Source organism: Schistocerca serialis, chromosome 12, assembly GCF_023864345.2.
Source record: "Schistocerca serialis cubense isolate TAMUIC-IGC-003099 chromosome 12, iqSchSeri2.2, whole genome shotgun sequence".
NCBI classification, from domain to species: Eukaryota; Metazoa; Arthropoda; class Insecta; order Orthoptera; family Acrididae; genus Schistocerca; species Schistocerca serialis.
In genome coordinates, this window is record NC_064649.1 from 145268539 (window position 1) to 145289087 (window position 20549).

Sequence of the window (20549 nt, forward strand, 5' to 3'; positions counted from 1 at the left end):
ATCGAGAGGTTGTAACAATGGAAAATTGTGCTGAAATCAGGAGGATCTGCAGTGAATTGATGCATGGTGCAGGGAATAACAATTGAATCTCAATGTATACAAGAGTAATGTGCTGCGAATACATAGAAAGAAAGATCCCTTATCATTTAGCTACAGTATAGCAGGTCAGCAACTGGAAGCAGTTAATTACATAAATTATCTGGGAGTACGCATTAGGAGTGATTTAAAATGGAATCATCATATAAAGTTGATCGTCATTAAAGCAGATGACAGGCTGAGATGCATTGGAAGAATCCTAAGGCAATGCAATCTGAAAACAAAGGAAGTAGGTTACAGTACGCTTGTTCACCCACTGCTTGAATACTGCTGAGCAGTGTAGGATCCGTACCAGGTAGGGTTGATAGAAGAGATAGATAAGGAGAGCAGTGCGCTTCATTACAGGATCATTTAGTAATCGTGAAAGCGTTACGGAGATGATATATAAACTCCAGTGGAAGACTCTGTAGGAGAGACGCTCAGTAGCTCGGTACGGGCTTTTGTTGAAGTTTTGAGAACATACCTTCACCGAGGAGTCAAGCAGTGTATTGCTCCCTCCTACGTATATCTTGCAAAGAGACCATGAGGATAAAATCAGAGAGATTAGAGCACACACAGAGGCATACCGACAATCCTTTTTTCCATGAACAATATGAGACTGGAATATAAGGGAGAACCAATAGAGGTACTCAAGATACCCTCCACTTGCGGAGTATGGATGTAGATGTAGATGCAGGGGTGGCCATTGGCATGTATGGCATGAAACATCTTTAAAGCAAACACCCTGCACCATTCATGGGAAAGGTCCAGGCAGCAGGAGGGGCACTACGGTCTGGGGAATGTTTTTGTTGCATTCCCTGGGTGACCTTGTCATTTGGGAAGACATAATGGATAAACACGAGTATGCATCTATTCTTGGAAACCATGTTGCCTCTCACATAGAGTTTGTTTTTCGTTGCACAATGGCATCTACCAGCAGGATGTGGTTCGAACAGCACCAGGACGAGTTTACCGTACTCCCCAGACCACCGAGCTCCCCAGATTTAACCCCAATAGAGAATCTTCGGGACCACTTCGATGAGGCTGCTCGTGTCGTGGATCCTCAACTGAGAAACCTAATGCAGCTGACCACGGCACTGGAGTAGGAATGGTTCCACACCCCCGTCAGTAACTTCCAGAGCCTCACTGACCCTCTTCCTGCACATGTCACTGTGGTTTGCTCTGCAAAAGGTGGTTATTCATTCTTTTGGCAGGGGTCACTTTAATGTTATTGGACATCGTATTATGGATCTATTAATCTCTTAAATATCATTGCTTATTAAAATAGCTTGCATATGTACGTACTTATGACAGCTTCTACGATTTTCTAGTTCAAATTAATGGAAGAGATTGAAGCAATTGAGAGGCGTCCTGCTAGATTTGTTACCAGTGGGTTTGATCAATATGTGAGTAATATATTCTAGATATACTGTCAGATGGAATAGTGACTGATACCCATAAGAAATATTACACATTTTAGTCTACTGTATACTAAAACATCTGTTGTAGCTGATATCCATATGAAATATTACACATTTTAGTCTACTGTATATTATAACATCTGTTGTTTCCAAAATGTGAGTATTATGAAAATGTTTGTGAACTGAGAAATAAGTCCCTGGATGGAAGAAGACCTTAGTTTAATGAAATAACATTGAGAAAGTTGGGAGAACTGAGATTTGCAATAGACTGCAGAACGATCCTACTGCACTGATACACACTGCATAAGGTCTGAGGAGATAAGAGAAATCAGGGCTTGTACAGAAGAACATAGACAGTTGTTTTCCCTCATTCCATTTGCAATGGGAGTAAAGTGAATGACTAGCAGTGGTACAAGCTACCCTCCACCATATGTTGTCCTGTTACGTATGTTGTTGTAAATTAATTCAAAAAATAATTATTAATGTGAGCATATTAACACTAGTCACACTTTGTTGTTACTGTACTTTACAGATGTAGTCAGCTATGTATAACTTGACTAATTCCCTCTCCCCAAAAGGCTCTCTGTCATTGTGAAATAGAATCTGTGAATGACTGATTTATGAAGAAAAAAATTCTTGTCAGAAATTATGTCCCAGAGCCTTTGTCTTATAGTTCTAGTGAACACTTTTATGTAATCAGTGAATGTGATAAGTGCCACATTGTATCAATGGCAACTATTGATCATGTGTTGCACGCTGAATGCAGCAGCATCAGAAATTTATTGTCTCACAACATATGAGTTAAATTAGTAACTTATTGGCTTATGGGATATTCATCTACAGTATAGTTTTAGAGTGTTCTGGTGTTGTGTAATCTAACTAAATTACGTTGTTTAATATTGCAAACTACATGAAAACGGAATCATTGTAAAAAAAGAATTTTTTGTAGAGCTACATATTGTATTTCCTTTTGCTGTTTCCTGCTCAAATATCATTTAATAACCCCTTTACTGAATAATAGGGTGCAGTACTATTTTATCTTCAGAAAATACTCTCAATTTTATTTATATTTTCCCCTCTTAGTTTGTTACAAATCTTCATTCCCACGTATTGGGAAGTTTGGGCAAGAAGCTGTAGGTGACGAGTAGGAAGCACGCGTTTCTCTTTTCTCTTAGTATTGTACATAGTAACTCCGTCTTTAGTCCACGAGTGGCCTACCGGGACCATCCGACCGCCGTGTCATTCTCAGTTGAGGATGCGGATAGAAGGGGCGTGGGGTCAGCACACCGCTCTCCCAGTCGTTACGACGGTATTCTCGACCGAAGCCGCTACTATTCGGTCGAGTAGCTCCTCAATTGGCATCACGAGGCTGAGTGCACCCCGAAAAATGGCAACAGCGCATGGCAGCCTGGATCTTAGTACTGTGCATATGCTGGAAATTATTTAATAAAAAAAGATCACAATAGTTTTATGTAAAGAGAATTAGTTCACATATATATGGGGACAAAACATTTAGTATATTCAGGTATCTTAATAGTTGATAACAAGGCACCCTCGGCCTCTGTTTGCACATATTTTTGGAACTCATTTTGTTCACCTGTGCTGATATTTATGGCTTCTGCATAATTAATGAAAATCCTGTAGACTTCTTTTCTGTCTGTCAGAATCGTTTTATCGTGTTCCAGGAATGGAGCGTCTCGACGTCAGCATCGGAGCCACTGGTGCGAGTTGCACGCCACGCCGAGTGTCGGTGTGCCAGAGCAAAGTGTGCGGCGACCGCGTGCGGGCCGAGGACTGCGGCGACGGGGCGGCCGGCTGGCTGCAGGAGGCTCTGGGCCGGCCCGGCCTGCGGCTGGTCAGGCAGAGCGCCGACGACAGGCGCCACGGGAAGGGCCCCGCAGGTACGTAGCGCTGGTGGCCGGGGGTGGGGTGTGATGACAGAAGTAGGTAGGGACCATCGAGAGGCATCTGGTAAGTTATGATTTTGTAGATCTTAAAATTCTAATAGGAACATTAAAATGCTGTGCAGTCATATTTCAACAACAGAAAACACAGTCACTGTAATGGAAATGTCACAGATGGAGTATCACACAGTTCAGTACGTGGTCTACTCTTGTTCTTGATGTCGTAAATTATTTATCAAGTATATTGGAAGGCTCTTCTAAAATTGAATGAAATTTTCGCTCTGCAGTGGAGTGTGCACTTATATGAAACTTCCTCGCAGATTAGAATTGTGTGCCAGACAGAGACTCGAACTCGGGACCTTTGCCTTTCGTGGGCAAGTACTCTACTGACTGAACTATCTGAGACTCAGGACCTGCCCTCACAGCTTTAATCCACCAGCACTTTAGCTTGTACCTTCCAAATTTCTCAGAAGTTCTCATGCATAACTTGCCATCTAGCATTGCTGGAAGATAGGATACTGCAAAGACATGGCTTAACCACAGGCTGGGCGATGTTTCTAGAATTAAATTTTCACTCTGCAGCAGTGTGTGCAACATGTCTCCACAATATCCTTTCTTTCAACCCGCAAGTTTCGCAGAAGAGCTTCAGTGAAGTTTGAAAGGTTGGAGACGGGGAACTGGTGGAAGTGAAGCTGTGAGGACAGATTGTGAGTAGTGCCCGGGTAGCTCATTTGGTAGAGCCCTAGCCTGTGGAAGGCAAACATCGTGAGTTTCAGTCTCGGCCTGGCACACAGTTTTAATCTTCAAAGAAGTTCCTTTCCAACACTGTCATGTTTGTGGATGATACAAGTATACTGATCAAGAACTTAAACATATCTTTTGTGTTGGCAGAAGAGCCAACACCGTGTTACGAGTGGAGGCCGAGATGCACGCGATTTAGCTCACGCAGGCTGGCGTGAGGAGGGAAGAACTATACTGATGTGAGGTCTGGAACATGACAAGGAATGAGAATGCAGAAAGCGGACGTAATTAGGTTGATACTTAACTTTAATCCCTTAATGATGAACGTCGCTCTTGACGGTACATGATTCACAATATTATCTGTTCAGAATACGTTCTTGATGATAGTACTTATAGTAACTGAATATGGCGCCTTGCTAGATCGTAGCAAATGACCCGTAGCTGAAGGCTATGCAAAACTGTCGTCTCTGCAAATGAGAGCGTATGTAGACAGTGAACCATCGCTAGCAAAGTCAGCTGTACAACTGGGGCGAGAGCTAGGGGGTCTCTCTAGCCTAGACCTGCCGTGTGGCGGCACTCGGTCTGCAATCACTGACAGTGGCGACACGCGGGTCCGACGTATACTAACGGACCGCAGCCGATTTGAAGGCTACCACCTAGCAAGTGTGGTGCCTGGCAGTGATTAATGATACATGATTACAATCAGTTCACAGCAAACAGTTTAACCCGTAACCCTAAAGAGAGAGAATTGTGCAGTTCCAACAAAATAAAAATACAAACTCTGTGCTCCAATCTCGACGGACCGTTCAGTGCTGAACGGCCAGTGTGTTATCCTCTGTCATTGACTTCAATGTGCTGTGGTACGAGAGGCACATGGTCAACATACCACTAGAATTCATTTGAGTAGCTCCTCAGTTGGCATCACTAGGGCCAGTGTGCTCTGTTCCAGACGCCCAGTGTTGTAACAGATGAAAATACCCCTGTCATTACCGTAGCGGGTTCTTTACTTTCCTCCAGTAGAGGAGTGAGTAGATGCTACAACACATAAAAAAGATTAGTTCACTTTATTATTACATAAATAAGAATTACCTAACTTTATGCACAGTAAAGTCACAAGTATCTACAACAGTCTATGAAAATTAATGTATCATTTGATACAGACAAAACCCAAGTCTCTCATGCATTTTACACTTCACAAGAACATTGACGTAGAGTTCTGCCTAACAGATTGATCACACATCTGGCCTATTAGAAGATGATGCTTTCGTCTTATTAGACACTCCTGGACTGGTGTCGAGTGGTACTGTGTTCGGCCATAAGCAGAGCAGTCACAGTGGCATAGCGATACAGCTGCACCGGCGTCACTAGTTTGTCGACGTGGCTCGCAGTGACCGTCTTCTCACATCACATGGTTGCAATGCGAGGTCTCGACCTCACTTTGGAACCTCGCTCTTAGGATGAAATCACAGTCAGTGAGGAAAAATCCCTGGCAGCATTCAGAATTAAATCCAGGTCCACCATAAGGCATTCGGACACACTGCCCACTCAGGTGTTGAGGTGGACAAACAGATGGTAGTGGGAGAAGTAGAGATCAGTGGCAGCACATTAGATGAGGCACCTTGCATCAAGATCCTAAGCATACTGATAGTAAACTGAGGTGACACCAACGTGGGGATGAGTTAGCCAAATAGCTGAGTCTGCATGCTTTGCATTTAAAATTTCTCTCATTGTATTGCCATGCAGGTGGGATTGCTAGTATACTTTCGCTCACTGCTGCCGTACAGCGTAATCTTCTCAAGCATGCAACTAATGTTCAAGAAAATGAGTTCATTTCACTGAAGTGTGCAGTAAGAATACATAAATAAAGAAAATGTCCCAACTGACTCACTCACTCACTCAATATCAAACCACTGAGGATAGAAACTTGAAATTTGCCGATGGCATTGATTTTATAGGAGTAGACATTGTTTAAGAAGGGATTTTTCGAAATTACACACATTGGAGGTGAAATAGGGGCAAATATGTAGCTATTAAGACAATTTTGAACACAGGCCTGTGAAAATTGGTATTTGGTTTCTCGGTAAGATGCAAAAAAATACGTGTTTCAGCATCTCTGGAAATTTAACCCCTGTTGGGGTAAAATAGTGAGCGATTATTTTGAAAATAAGTCATTATTAAAGGACTACTAAAATATTTTTAAGGCTACATCTATGGAAATTTGTATTTGAATTCTCAGTTAGAAATTAAAAAATGTGTGTGTCAGGGTTTTTCAAAATTCCACCCTTAAGGGGGTGAAGTAGGGGTTGAAAGTTTTATGAAATATTTCATTATGAAAGCATTTTTAAAGCTAAATTTATGAAAATTTCAGTTGGATTTCTTGGCTAGAAATAAAAAATTACGTGTATTACTGGTTTTGGGAATTAAACCCATAAGGGTGTGAAATAGGGCCACACTGATTCACTGACTCATCACCACGCTACCCAAACCACTAAGGACAGAAACTTGAAATTTGAAAAGGGTGTGGATCTTATATGGTAGGCATTGTTTATGACAGAATGTTTTGAAATTCCACTTCTAATGAGGTGAAATACAGGACAAAAGGCCTTTTGAAAATATGTTGCTATTAAGGCAATTGGTATTTTGTTTCGTGTTAGACATAAAAAAATTGTGTTTCAGCATTTTTGCAAATTCAACCACTAAGGGAGTAAAATAATTGGTGAAAACTTTTTGAAAAAGAAATTATTATTAAAGAACTACTAAAACATTTTTAAAGCTATGTCTATAAAAACTGGTATTTGACTTCTTGATTAGAAATAAGAAAAAATGTGTTTCATTGTTTTTGGCAATTCAACCCCTAAGGTGGTGAAGTAGGGAGTTAAGAAAATTTTTCGTTATGTTAAAAATTTTTTAAAGCTAAATGTATGAAAATTGGTATTTCAGTTCTCAGTTAGATACAAAGAAATATGTGGTAGGAGATGAAAGTTGCTATGGAATATCACCACAGGAATGCAAAAGGCATGACTAATAAAAACCTTTAACTTCAGCTACCACAATTACTTTTTGGTCACAAGTACATTCGGAAAAGACCACGCTTCTGTGGCCTCAATTGGCATAAAAAGTTCAGAAGGTGTTGAATTTGTGAACAATACAAAAATTTAATGAAGAGAGAGAGAGAGAGAGAGAGAGAGAGAGAGAGAGAGAGAGAGAGAGAGAGAGAATCTGTGGAGGCTACACAGTCTATGTGTGCGAAGCAGCAGATGCTAAGTTAGTATTGTATAAAGTTGGTAACCTAACATTTTAAAGTAGAGGTTAAAAATAACAGGAACTGTGCAATTTCTAGTCACAGTACTGGAAATAAAAATAATTTATGAGTACACTATGCATCCTTATCTAGCATTCAGAAAGGTGTATTCTGAAAACTGGGTTGTTTTGGAAATCAGCCTTATGCAAACACAATTGTGTGATTTCTAAAACACAATTGTGTTTGCATAAGGCTGATTTCCAAAACAACCCAGTTTTTAAATCGCAAACATGGAAGAATGAAAAGAGGAGCTTCAAATCTTAGTAAAAGGAGGTGTATTCTGGTTTATAAATCTTTAATAGAAAATTGGAAATCCTCAAATATTTAAAGTAGAGGAGAACCTTACTGTACTGGAGCTGTTTTCCTCCAATCATAGCACTCAGTGTGATGACAAAATTGTTTCCCTTTGCCAGACTGCAACAAAAATTGGTCAGTTCACTTCCAGTTCCTTGACCGACTGTCTTTGGATACAAAATCATGGGTGTGTCACTGCTATCTCATATTTCATCACACATTATAGCCACAGTAAAAACACGTACATGTGATGAAACCAATGACATACACGTTTCATACACAGTACTAACCAAATAATACTGGATACTTCTGCACAAAATGTGATTTGGTGCCACACACAAAGTTATCATAATCACATTGCATAATCCTTGCAGAACATTGTGCGAAGCCTAATTTGCGAAGGCTGCAAATCATCATTGTGACTTGTTCACCACAGTCATAAGTATAATTACTTAACACAGTGTTGCATAATAGTGCAATGGTTAGTGTATAAACCAGACATGACTTGTAGAAGGCTGTAGGTTCGAATCTCATCAAATATATTGAATTTTTTTATTTCTAAATCTGATTAAAAGAATGTATTATTTTTCGTCAATTAATTGTTTTAAATGTAGTTTTTTTTCATTTCTAATTCATTGCCATGTCATTTTCATCATCATATTGACCTTTTTATTTTATTTGCCTGGAATGTCTCTGTGTCACATATACTCTGCAACCAAGTGCCAACCAGAACTGCTCATTGGTTGGTAATGAGGTAGCCCATGTAGTCAGTGTGAGGATAGGTTCAGGTGACCAATGACACACAGAAATTACAGTTTGGCTTTATCACTGAAACTTAATTTTTTATGTCTTGAGTTTACTTGTATGTGTTAGCCTGAATCACGGTGAATACAATGACCACAATGTTATTTCTGTCGAAGATTGTTAACCGTTGTTTTCTCAGATACAGTGCACATCACAATGTCGTCATTAACTTACAACAGGAGTTCAAATTCAGGGTTACAAAGCGCGTTGTATTCCACAGTTCAGTTGTTGGTCACCTAAAATTAGCTGTCGATAGAGCGTCTCGCTGTTCCAACATCCCTTTTGGTGGCTGCTTCCAACATTGCTCACTGTTAGACATTAACAGCACATGTAAGTGACTCACCGTGTTTGTGTATCACCTGCAGCCGGCAGCTGATGTGGGAACACTGCAGTGGCAAGTGACAGACATCAACTGTCAAGTAATTGTAATTGGACTATAGTCACTCATCTTATCATTTTTTTATAGCAGAGGTCTTTATATATTCCACTGAATTATAAGGGATAGGTTGGTTTTTTTGAGAAATTGCGAGAAAAATTTCAATAAAATGTCGTAAATAAGATAATTCAAGTACACCCATTGTGATTTTTTGTGCAGACAAGTCATTGTTTTCATGTATTTGTGGAGCAATGATATATATTTAAAATCGTGAATTCTATCGAACATTTTATTCTTAAAAATATGTCAGATGCTATTTAAGATTGTTTAATTTCAAACTGATTGCTCTTAACATGCATTATCATTGACTTGCCACTATTTGCTTGCTGGGAAAGTTAATGAAACATCACCGTGAAGTCTCTCAAAAATACAAATTTAAAAGGTCCAAATTGTTTCAGTTTATAGTACTACGATTTTTGTTCCAACAAAACAGTATCAGAATCTCAAAAATGAATCTATAATTCAGCACAATGTAAAATTAATTTTATTGTCACCTTACTGCAGCAGACAAACAATGTAAAGGACGGCCCTTAACATTTTTATCATCACATTGTTATGTAAATTCACATAAATAATCATATTGGGCACAACTTAACACTGTTACTTACTTAAAAATTATTCATGTTGTTGTTGTTGTTGTTGTTGTTGTTGTCTCAAGTCCTGAGACTGGTTTGATGCATCTCTCCAGTAAAGCTGCACGCCCTCGGGAAAAATTATAGCTCTAGTTTCCCCTTGCTTTCAGCCGTTCGCAATACTACAACATCAAGGCCGTCTTGGTTAGCGTTACAAGGCCAGATCAGTCATTCATCCAGACTGTTGCCCCTGCAACTACTAAAAACGCTGCTGCCCCTCTTCAGGAACCACGCATTGGTCTGGCCTCTCAACAGATACCCCTCCATTGTGGTTGCACCTACGGTACGGCTATCTGTATTGTTGAGGCACGCAAGCCTCCCCACCAACGGCAAGGTCCATGGTTCATGGGGGGGGGGGGAGGGGGGGGGGGAATTATTCATATTTACGTGGTAAGCAACAACTTTTGAAGTGCATTTGCATTCAGGAACATGTTCGGCACCTTATCTAAGTCATAGTTATCCACATCATCCTCGAATTTGTACAAATAATCCCTGAATAGCATTTAAAATTAGAGATAGGGCTGCAGTTTCTCAGTTCATAGTGGAACTATCAATTAATATGTGTAAAGGTCATCATGTACCATGTTTTACATGCAGTAACTGTGTTTCACATCAACTGTCCCTTACCGTAGTTCACAACTAAGCTCTTCGTATATAAATTAAAGGTAATTAAAAATATATTTATCATGACCAGTATGTGGTACGATGGTCCCTACAAAAGGAATGCACACAATGTTTGTAAAAATACAGTTTTCATTCTGGATGTGTGAAAGTTTTACAGTGTGTAGAAACATCCTTCCCACTTGTTTTCAAACTTAGTTCAACGTGTTCCTGTGAGTGGCGCCATCACAGCGCGTCTTCAAGATCGCTGCTACACTTGACGTTCGCCAGAAGCAACATGCTGTCATAGAATTCCTTTGCTGTGAAAACGAGACAGTGGGAAACATCCACAAGAGGTTGCAAAAGGTGTATGGAGATGCTGCTGTCGAACGCAGTGCAGTTAGTCGGTGGGCAAGCAGGTTACGTGATGAAAGCGGGCACGGCAATATTGAGGACTGTCCTTGCAGCGGCAGGCCTTGTACTGCACACACTCCAGACAATGTGCAGAGAGTTAACGAATTGGTGACTGTCAACAGACGCATCACAGTGAATGAATTGTCACGCTACAATGGGATAGGGGAACGAAGTGTTTGCAGAATAATGAAAGTGTTGGTGTTAAAAAAGGTTTGTGCCAGGTGGGTTCCCAGGATGTTGACAGTGGCTCACAAAGAAACAAGAAAAACAGTGTGCAGTGAACTTTTGGAACAGTACGAGAATAGTGGAGATGAATTTCTTGGAAGAATTGTGATAGGTGATGAAACATGGCTCCATCATTTTTCACCAGAAATGAAGAGGCAGTCAGTGAAGTGGCATCATGCAAATTCACACAAGAAAAAAGAATTCAAAACCACAGCTTCTGCTGGAAAAGTTCTGGCTACGGTGTTTTTCGATTCTGAAGGACTCTTGCTTGTGGACATCATGCCAAGCGGAACCACCATAAATTCTGATGCATATGTGACAGCACTGAAGAAACTTCAAGCTCGACTGAGTTGTGTTCAACCACGTCGGCAAAAGCAGGATGTTTTGCTGTTGCACAACAATGCATGGCCACATGTCAGTCAAAAAACCATGGAAGCGATCACAAAACTCGGATGGACAACTCTGAAACACCCACCTTACAATCCTGACCTGGCTCCATGTGACTATCATCTCTTTGGGAAACTGAAAGACTCTCTTCGTGGAACAAGGTTTGAAGATGATGACTCCCTTGTGCACGCTGCCAGTCAGTGACTGCAACAGGTTGGTCCAGAATTTTATCGTGGGGATATACAGGTTCTGGTTCCAAGATGGCGTAAGGCAGTTGAGAGGGATGGAAATTATGTGGAGAAATGAAAATATTGTTCCTAAAGGATGTATCTACACACTGTAAAACTTTCAGTTATGTAGAATAAAAGATGGATAAAAAAAGTGTGCATTTCTTTTGGAGTGACCCTCGTAGTTGATAAAGTTCTGTGCAGTGTTAGATAAATGCTTAGTTTGCAGTTAATTTTTGTTGAAGCAGCTCTCCATGGTAGTCTGTCTGTTCTTTTGTAGTCTCCTCATCTCTGCGTAACTAGTCCAACCTGTATGCGTTTGAATCTACTTACATTGTCTGCACAATTTTTAACCCCATCCCCACTTCATTACCAAACTGAGGATTCTCTGGTGCCTCTGGATGTGGTCTATCACCAATCTCTTCTCTTAAGTTGCGCCATAACTTTCCTCTCCGCCGTTCATTATGTAGCTGACATTCCCCTTTAATCGTGAGCATTCTTTTGTGATACCACATCTCAAATGCCTCTATTGTTCTCATCTGTACTGTTTAGTATCCATGTTTCATTTCCATATAAGACTAGAGCACAGACTAATACTTCCAGACACACAAATTTTTATTCAATAGTAATGTATTTTTCTTTTTCAGAAAAACTTGTCTTGCTATAGTCAATCTACATTTTATATCCATGTCACTTCTGCAATCTGTATAGGTGGAAAGTTTAGTTGCAAACAGGTGCAACGGAAAGACTGCTTAACAATTGAGCTTTCAGTCAAAAAGACACACACACACACACACACACACACACACACACACACACACACACACGACCACTGTCGCTGGCCGCCGAGGCTGGTGTGCAAGTAACTGGTGGGAGAAGTAATCTGGATGGTGGGGGTAAGGAGGAGGCTAGGCCGGAAAGGCAGAGGGATAGCAGGGTAGGGGTGGGGGGCAGTAAAGTGCTGGAGCACACAGGGGCAAGGCGGGGAGAGGGCAGGAAGTTAGGTGCAGTCGGGAGGTGAGACGAGAGAGGATGAGGGGGGGAGGGGGGGGAGGAAAGCAGAGAAGTAAAAAGACTGTGGGTGTGTTAGTGGAATAGAAGACTGTATAGCAATGGAGTGAGAGCAGGGGAGAGTGTAGGTGGGTGAAGGAAGCGCCTAATGAAGCTTGAAGGCAGGGGGCTTATGGGAACATAGGATATATTGCAGGGAGATTTCCTATCTGTAGAAGTCAGAAAAACTGGTATTAGTAGGAAGGATCTCGATGGCTCAGGTTGTCAAGCATTCGTTAAAGTGAACCGTCTCTTGGCCACAGTTTGTCAGTGGCCATTCCTATGGATGGACAGCTTGCCTCTTGTTGTGCCCAGGTAGAACGCAGCACAGTGGTTGCAGCTTAGCTTGTAAATCACATGACTGCTTTCACAGGGGATGGGTGATGCAGAGGACAGTTCCCTCCCCCCCCCCCCCCCCCCCCTCACCACCACCCCCACCTCTGCCTAATCTCCTAAGTGCACATAGCTGTCCCTCTTAATCACTGCACACTCCCTTAAGCAGCACTTTACTGCCCCCCACCCCTCAGCATCCCCACCCCACCCCCAGATTGCTTCTTCCATTATGTGCAATTACTCATAGTCTGGCCTCGGTGGCCAGAGACAGTGGTCATGTATTTATGAATCGTGCTTGTGTGAATGTGTGTTTTGTCTCCTGTAGAATGAGGCCTTTTGGCTGAAAGCTTCCTTGATTAGCAGTGCTTTTATTGTCCTGCCTGTGACTCAAAATTTTTACTAAGTGGGAGTAGCAATCCTTTTCATAAAATTATCATTATTCCATTGTTTGCTAGTGGCCATTTGCGTGGACAGACAGCTTGTTTGTTGTTGTGCACACATAGAATGTGCAATTTTCCTGGATTTTCCATTGTTTCACTTTTGCAGTCAACCATTATTTAGCTGCCAAAAAGCCAAACTCATTTACCACTTGTAGTGGCTCATATCTTAATCTGATTCCTACAGTATCATATTACTTAACTGAATAAACCCCCCACTCCCCCTTTTTTTATTTTATTTTATTTTATTTTTTTTTTTCAATAGTGTCCGTACAACTTCTAGTTCTCCAAGTGCTTTGCCTTATATGATAGAATTACAATCTTATCAGCACACTTTAATTTGGGCTACTCCAGAGTACTCCATCTTTCACTCCTCACTCTGTACACAGACTGAATGATGTGAGGGATGGGCTATAACTCTGTCTAACCTTTTTCAGTGACCACCTTCCTTTCGTGTCCTTTTGTCATCTATATCTGCAGTCTGTTTCCAGTGAAAGTTTCAGACGATCTTTCACTCCCTGTATTTTATTTCTGATACTTTCATAATTTCAAAAAATGCATACCACTTAACACTGTCAAAATTTTCTCTGAATTTATAAATGCAATAAATAGAGGTTTTTTTTTCCAGTCCATGTTCAAAGATAAGTTTCAGGATCAATATTGCTGCACGAGTTCTCACATTCCTGTGGAACCCAAACTGATTTTCTCTCCAATTCATCTTTTAGCAATTATATCATTCTTCTGTGGAGGGTTTTTGTTAGTAAATTAAAACAGCAGAGAAGCCGCAAATTGCATATAACTTTATTTTGACGTGTTTCACTCTACCATTGTGAACAGCTTCATAACTGTGGAAATAGAAAGGAAAACTCAGGAGAACTGCCCCAATTTAATCCTCTTCCCATTTAAAAGGTGAACTAAATAATTATTAATGTCAGTGGTGTTGAGAAACAGCTGATACCGTTAAAATTGAACAAAGCTCGAGGGCCTGATGCAATCCCTATCAGATTCTATACTGAATCTGTGGCTGAGTCAGCTTCTCTTCTAACCATAGTCTATCATGGGACTGTTGAACAAAAAACCGTGCCTAGTTCTTCGGAAAAAAAGCATACGTCACATCCGTCTACAAGAAGGGTACTAGAAGTAATCCAAAAATCTACCATCCAGTATCCTTGACATCAATTTGTTGTAGGATCTTAGAACGTATTCTTAGTTCAAACACAGTGAGGTATCTCAAACAGAATGACCTCCACCATGTCAAACAGCACGTATTCCAAAAACATTGATCATGTGAAACCCAACTTGCACTTTTCCTACATGAGATGCTGAAAGCTTTCAATCAAAGGCATCAGGTAGATGCAGTATCTCGTGATTTCCGAAAAGCATTTGACTTGGTACCACAGCTACGATTATTGTCAAAAGTTTGGCCATACAGGGTATCAAGTGAAACTTGTGGTTGGATTGAGGATTTTATGGTAGGGAGGACGCAGCACCTTATCTTGGATGGAGAGAGAACTAACTTTGGATGTGCCCCATGGAAGTGTGTTGGGACCCTTGCTGTTCATGTTGTATGTTAATGACCTTGCAGACAATATTAATAGTGACCTCAGACTTTTTGCAAATGATGTACTTATGTATGATGAAGTTATGTCTGAAAGAAACTGCATAAATATTCAATCAGACCTTGGTAAAATTCTAAAGTGGTGCAAAGATTGGCAACTTGCTTTAAATGTTCAAAATTGTAAAATTATGCACTTCCTAAAATGAAAAAAATGTAGTATCCTGTGACTGTAACATCAGTGAGTCACTGCTGAAATCAGAGAGCTCATATAAATACATGGGTGTAACACTTCGTAGGGATATGAAATGGAATGATCACATAGGGTCAACTGCGAGTAAAGCAGGTGCTAGACTTTGGTTTATTAGTAGAATACTTGGAAAGTGCAATCAGCTTACAAAAGTGATAGCCTGCAAATCACTCGTGCAACTGATTCTAGAATATTGCTCATGTGTATGGTTCCTGTTCCAAATAGGACTAACAGGGTATATTGAATGTATATGGAGGAGGGCAACACGAATGTTCACAGGTTTGTTTGAGTCATTGGAAGGCTCACAGAGATACTGAAAAAACCGAACTGGGAGGCTCTTGAAGATACATAAGCTATCCTGAGAAAGTCTGTTAATAAAGTATCAAGAACCAGCTTTAAATGATGATTCTAGTAATATACTGCAACATCCTACACACTGCTCACATAGGAATCATGAGGATAAAGTTACAATAATTACAGCATGCACAGAGGCATTTGATCAATCATTCTTCCCACACTCCACATGTGAATGCTACGAGAAGAAACTCTAATAACTGGTAAAATGAAACGCACCCTCTGTTGTGCAAAATATAGATATAGATGTTGGTGTAGATTCAGATGTAGATGTTAATTTGACACCACCGTACAATAAAATAAAATTCGCAGATTCAGCTTACAATGTGATAATGTACATTAGGTAGCCAAGGGCTGCACATTACAAACATCGGGCTGTATATAGTGCTCCTGTCATACATAAAGTGGAGTAAGCTGGTTGTGTACAGATAATATAAACTCTCTGATCAGGCACATTCTAAGAGTAAATACCAAGGCATATCACTTTTTGTCGATATGCTCTTTGGTTAAAACTACCTCATGGGCCTCAATGTAATACAATGCAATAAAAAAAAAATTAGTATCACTAACCTATGGCAAATATCTGCTGCGTTTTTGGGCATTCACAGATACAAATCTAAACATCATGCATGGTTATTAACCCTTTCAGACCTGATATTTTATTTACTTAAAAAAATAGTCTCACATCATTTTTACATTCAGGTGAGTCTCCTGACCACATCTTTCTAAGAAAAAATTTCGTATGATCTCTAGTTTTCTAGATATTTAATGTACACAATTGTGTTCATCAGGTCTCAAGCTTCATTTCATACATTAAGGAGGTTAACAGTATGGATCAAGTATGCCACTCTTTATTTCACTTTAAAACAGAAGAAACAATAAAAATAATTCCAAATTACAGTTCTTATTTAAACAACACTGGTCAACAAACTGATTTTAAGGTTTAGTATGAAACTGCAAAAAACAATTTCTGTTCTTTTGGAGACACAAATGTACTTTATATTTTGTGCACTGGATTCTAGAATGCCCTGTACATTTGGGGAAATTTGCAATGATTTGGAGCTCCTACATCATGCAAAGGTAAATTATCTATGGAATCAAACTGTATCTCTGTAGCTGGTCGCAAAAACAGTGTGCAGTGAACTTTTGGAACAGTACGAGAATGGTGGAGATGAATTTCTTGGAAGAATTGTGATAGGTGATGATACATGGCTCCATCATTTTTCACCAGAAATGAAGAGGCAGTCAGTGAAGTGGCATCATGCAAATTCACACAAGAAAAAAGAATTCAAAACCACAGCTTCTGCTGGAAAAGTTCTGGCTACGGTGTTTTTCGATTCTGAAGGACTCTTGCTTGTGGACATCATGCCAAGCGGAACCACCATAAATTCTGATGCATATGTGACAGCACTGAAGAAACTTCAAGCTCGACTGAGTTGTGTTCAACCACGTCGGCAAAAGCAGGATGTTTTGCTGTTGCACAACAATGCATGGCCACATGTCAGTCAAAAAACCATGGAAGCGATCACAAAACTCGGATGGACAACTCTGAAACACCCACCTTACAATCCTGACCTGGCTCCATGTGACTATCATCTCTTTGGGAAACTGAAAGACTTCGTGGAACAAGGTTTGAAGATGATGACTCCCTTGTGCACGCTGCCAGTCAGTGACTGCAACAGGTTGGTCCAGAATTTTATCGTGGGGATATACAGGTTCTGGTTCCAAGATGGCGTAAGGCAGTTGAGAGGGATGGAAATTATGTGGAGAAATGAAAATATTGTTCCTAAAGGATGTATCTACACACTGTAAAACTTTCAGTTATGTAGAATAAAAGATGGATAAAAAAAAGTGTGCATTTCTTTTGGAGTGACCCTCGTAGTTGATAAAGTTCTGTGCAGTGTTAGATAAATGCTTAGTTTGCAGTTAATTTTTGTTGAAGCAGCTCTCCATGGTAGTCTGTCTGTTCTTTTGTAGTCTCCTCATCTCTGCGTAACTAGTCCAACCTGTATGCGTTTGAATCTACTTACATTGTCTGCACAATTTTTAACCCCATCCCCACTTCATTACCAAACTGAGGATTCTCTGGTGCCTCTGGATGTGGTCTATCACCAATCTCTTCTCTTAAGTTGCGCCATAACTTTCCTCTCCGCCGTTCATTATGTAGCTGACATTCCCCTTTAATCGTGAGCATTCTTTTGTGATACCACATCTCAAATGCCTCTATTGTTCTCATCTGTACTGTTTAGTATCCATGTTTCATTTCCATATAAGACTAGAGCACAGACTAATACTTCCAGACACACAAATTTTTATTCAATAGTAATGTATTTTTCTTTTTCAGAAAAACTTGTCTTGCTATAGTCAATCTACATTTTATATCCATGTCACTTCTGCAATCTGTATAGGTGGAAAGTTTAGTTGCAAACAGGTGCAACGGAAAGACTGCTTAACAATTGAGCTTTCAGTCAAAAAGACACACACACACACACACACACACACACACACACACACACACACGACCACTGTCGCTGGCCGCCGAGGCTGGTGTGCAAGTAACTGGTGGGAGAAGTAATCTGGATGGTGGGGGTAAGGAGGAGGCTAGGCCGGAAAGGCAGAGGGATAGCAGGGTAGGGGTGGGGGGCAGTAAAGTGCTGGAGCACACAGGGGCAAGGCGGGGAGAGGGCAGGAAGTTAGGTGCAGTCGGGAGGTGAGACGAGAGAGGATGAGGGGGGGAGGGGGGGGAGGAAAGCAGAGAAGTAAAAAGACTGTGGGTGTGTTAGTGGAATAGAAGACTGTATAGCAATGGAGTGAGAGCAGGGGAGAGTGTAGGTGGGTGAAGGAAGCGCCTAATGAAGCTTGAAGGCAGGGGGCTTATGGGAACATAGGATATATTGCAGGGAGATTTCCTATCTGTAGAAGTCAGAAAAACTGGTATTAGTAGGAAGGATCTCGATGGCTCAGGTTGTCAAGCATTCGTTAAAGTGAACCGTCTCTTGGCCACAGTTTGTCAGTGGCCATTCCTATGGATGGACAGCTTGCCTCTTGTTGTGCCCAGGTAGAACGCAGCACAGTGGTTGCAGCTTAGCTTGTAAATCACATGACTGCTTTCACAGGGGATGGGTGATGCAGAGGACAGTTCCCTCCCCCCCCCCCCCCCCCCCTCACCACCACCCCCACCTCTGCCTAATCTCCTAAGTGCACATAGCTGTCCCTCTTAATCACTGCACACTCCCTTAAGCAGCACTTTACTGCCCCCCACCCCTCAGCATCCCCACCCCACCCCCAGATTGCTTCTTCCATTATGTGCAATTACTCATAGTCTGGCCTCGGTGGCCAGAGACAGTGGTCATGTATTTATGAATCGTGCTTGTGTGAATGTGTGTTTTGTCTCCTGTAGAATGAGGCCTTTTGGCTGAAAGCTTCCTTGATTAGCAGTGCTTTTATTGTCCTGCCTGTGACTCAAAATTTTTACTAAGTGGGAGTAGCAATCCTTTTCATAAAATTATCATTATTCCATTGTTTGCTAGTGGCCATTTGCGTGGACAGACAGCTTGTTTGTTGTTGTGCACACATAGAATGTGCAATTTTCCTGGATTTTCCATTGTTTCACTTTTGCAGTCAACCATTATTTAGCTGCCAAAAAGCCAAACTCATTTACCACTTGTAGTGGCTCATATCTTAATCTGATTCCTACAGTATCATATTACTTAACTGAATAAACCCCCCACTCCCCCTTTTTTTATTTTATTTTATTTTATTTTTTTTTTCAATAGTGTCCGTACAACTTCTAGTTCTCCAAGTGCTTTGCCTTATATGATAGAATTACAATCTTATCAGCACACTTTAATTTGGGCTACTCCAGAGTACTCCATCTTTCACTCCTCACTCTGTACACAGACTGAATGATGTGAGGGATGGGCTATAACTCTGTCTAACCTTTTTCAGTGACCACCTTCCTTTCGTGTCCTTTTGTCATCTATATCTGCAGTCTGTTTCCAGTGAAAGTTTCAGACGATCTTTCACTCCCTGTATTTTATTTCTGATACTTTCATAATTTCAAAAAATGCATACCACTTAACACTGTCAAAATTTTCTCTGAATTTATAAATGCAATAAATAGAGGTTTTTTTTTCCAGTCCATGTTCAAAGATAAGTTTCAGGATCAATATTGCTGCACGAGTTCTCACATTCCTGTGGAACCCAAACTGATTTTCTCTCCAATTCATCTTTTAGCAATTATATCATTCTTCTGTGGAGGGTTTTTGTTAGTAAATTAAAACAGCAGAGAAGCCGCAAATTGCATATAACTTTATTTTGACGTGTTTCACTCTACCATTGTGAACAGCTTCATAACTGTGGAAATAGAAAGGAAAACTCAGGAGAACTGCCCCAATTTAATCCTCTTCCCATTTAAAAGGTGAACTAAATAATTATTAATGTCAGTGGTGTTGAGAAACAGCTGATACCGTTAAAATTGAACAAAGCTCGAGGGCCTGATGCAATCCCTATCAGATTCTATACTGAATCTGTGGCTGAGTCAGCTTCTCTTCTAACCATAGTCTATCATGGGACTGTTGAACAAAAAACCGTGCCTAGTTCTTCGGAAAAAAAGCATACGTCACATCCGTCTACAAGAAGGGTACTAGAAGTAATCCAAAAATCTACCATCCAGTATCCTTGACATCAATTTGTTGTAGGATCTTAGAACGTATTCTTAGTTCAAACACAGTGAGGTATCTCAAACAGAATGACCTCCACCATGTCAAACAGCACGTATTCCAAAAACATTGATCATGTGAAACCCAACTTGCACTTTTCCTACATGAGATGCTGAAAGCTTTCAATCAAAGGCATCAGGTAGATGCAGTATCTCGTGATTTCCGAAAAGCATTTGACTTGGTACCACAGCTACGATTATTGTCAAAAGTTTGGCCATACAGGGTATCAAGTGAAACTTGTGGTTGGATTGAGGATTTTATGGTAGGGAGGACGCAGCACCTTATCTTGGATGGAGAGAGAACTAACTTTGGATGTGCCCCATGGAAGTGTGTTGGGACCCTTGCTGTTCATGTTGTATGTTAATGACCTTGCAGACAATATTAATAG

The 20549-nt window shown here is 40.7% G+C and overlaps 1 protein-coding gene across 1 annotated transcript in view; it reads left to right on the top strand.

Annotated features, from left to right (window-relative positions):
- Window positions 1-20549, top strand: part of LOC126428008 (molybdenum cofactor sulfurase 3) — a 184122-nt gene that overhangs the window by 123620 nt on the left and 39953 nt on the right. Inside the window, exon 10 of the mRNA XM_050089890.1 lies at window positions 3182-3397. Coding sequence (XP_049945847.1) covers window positions 3182-3397 — 216 coding nt within the window. The remainder of the gene's footprint in view (window positions 1-3181; window positions 3398-20549) is intronic.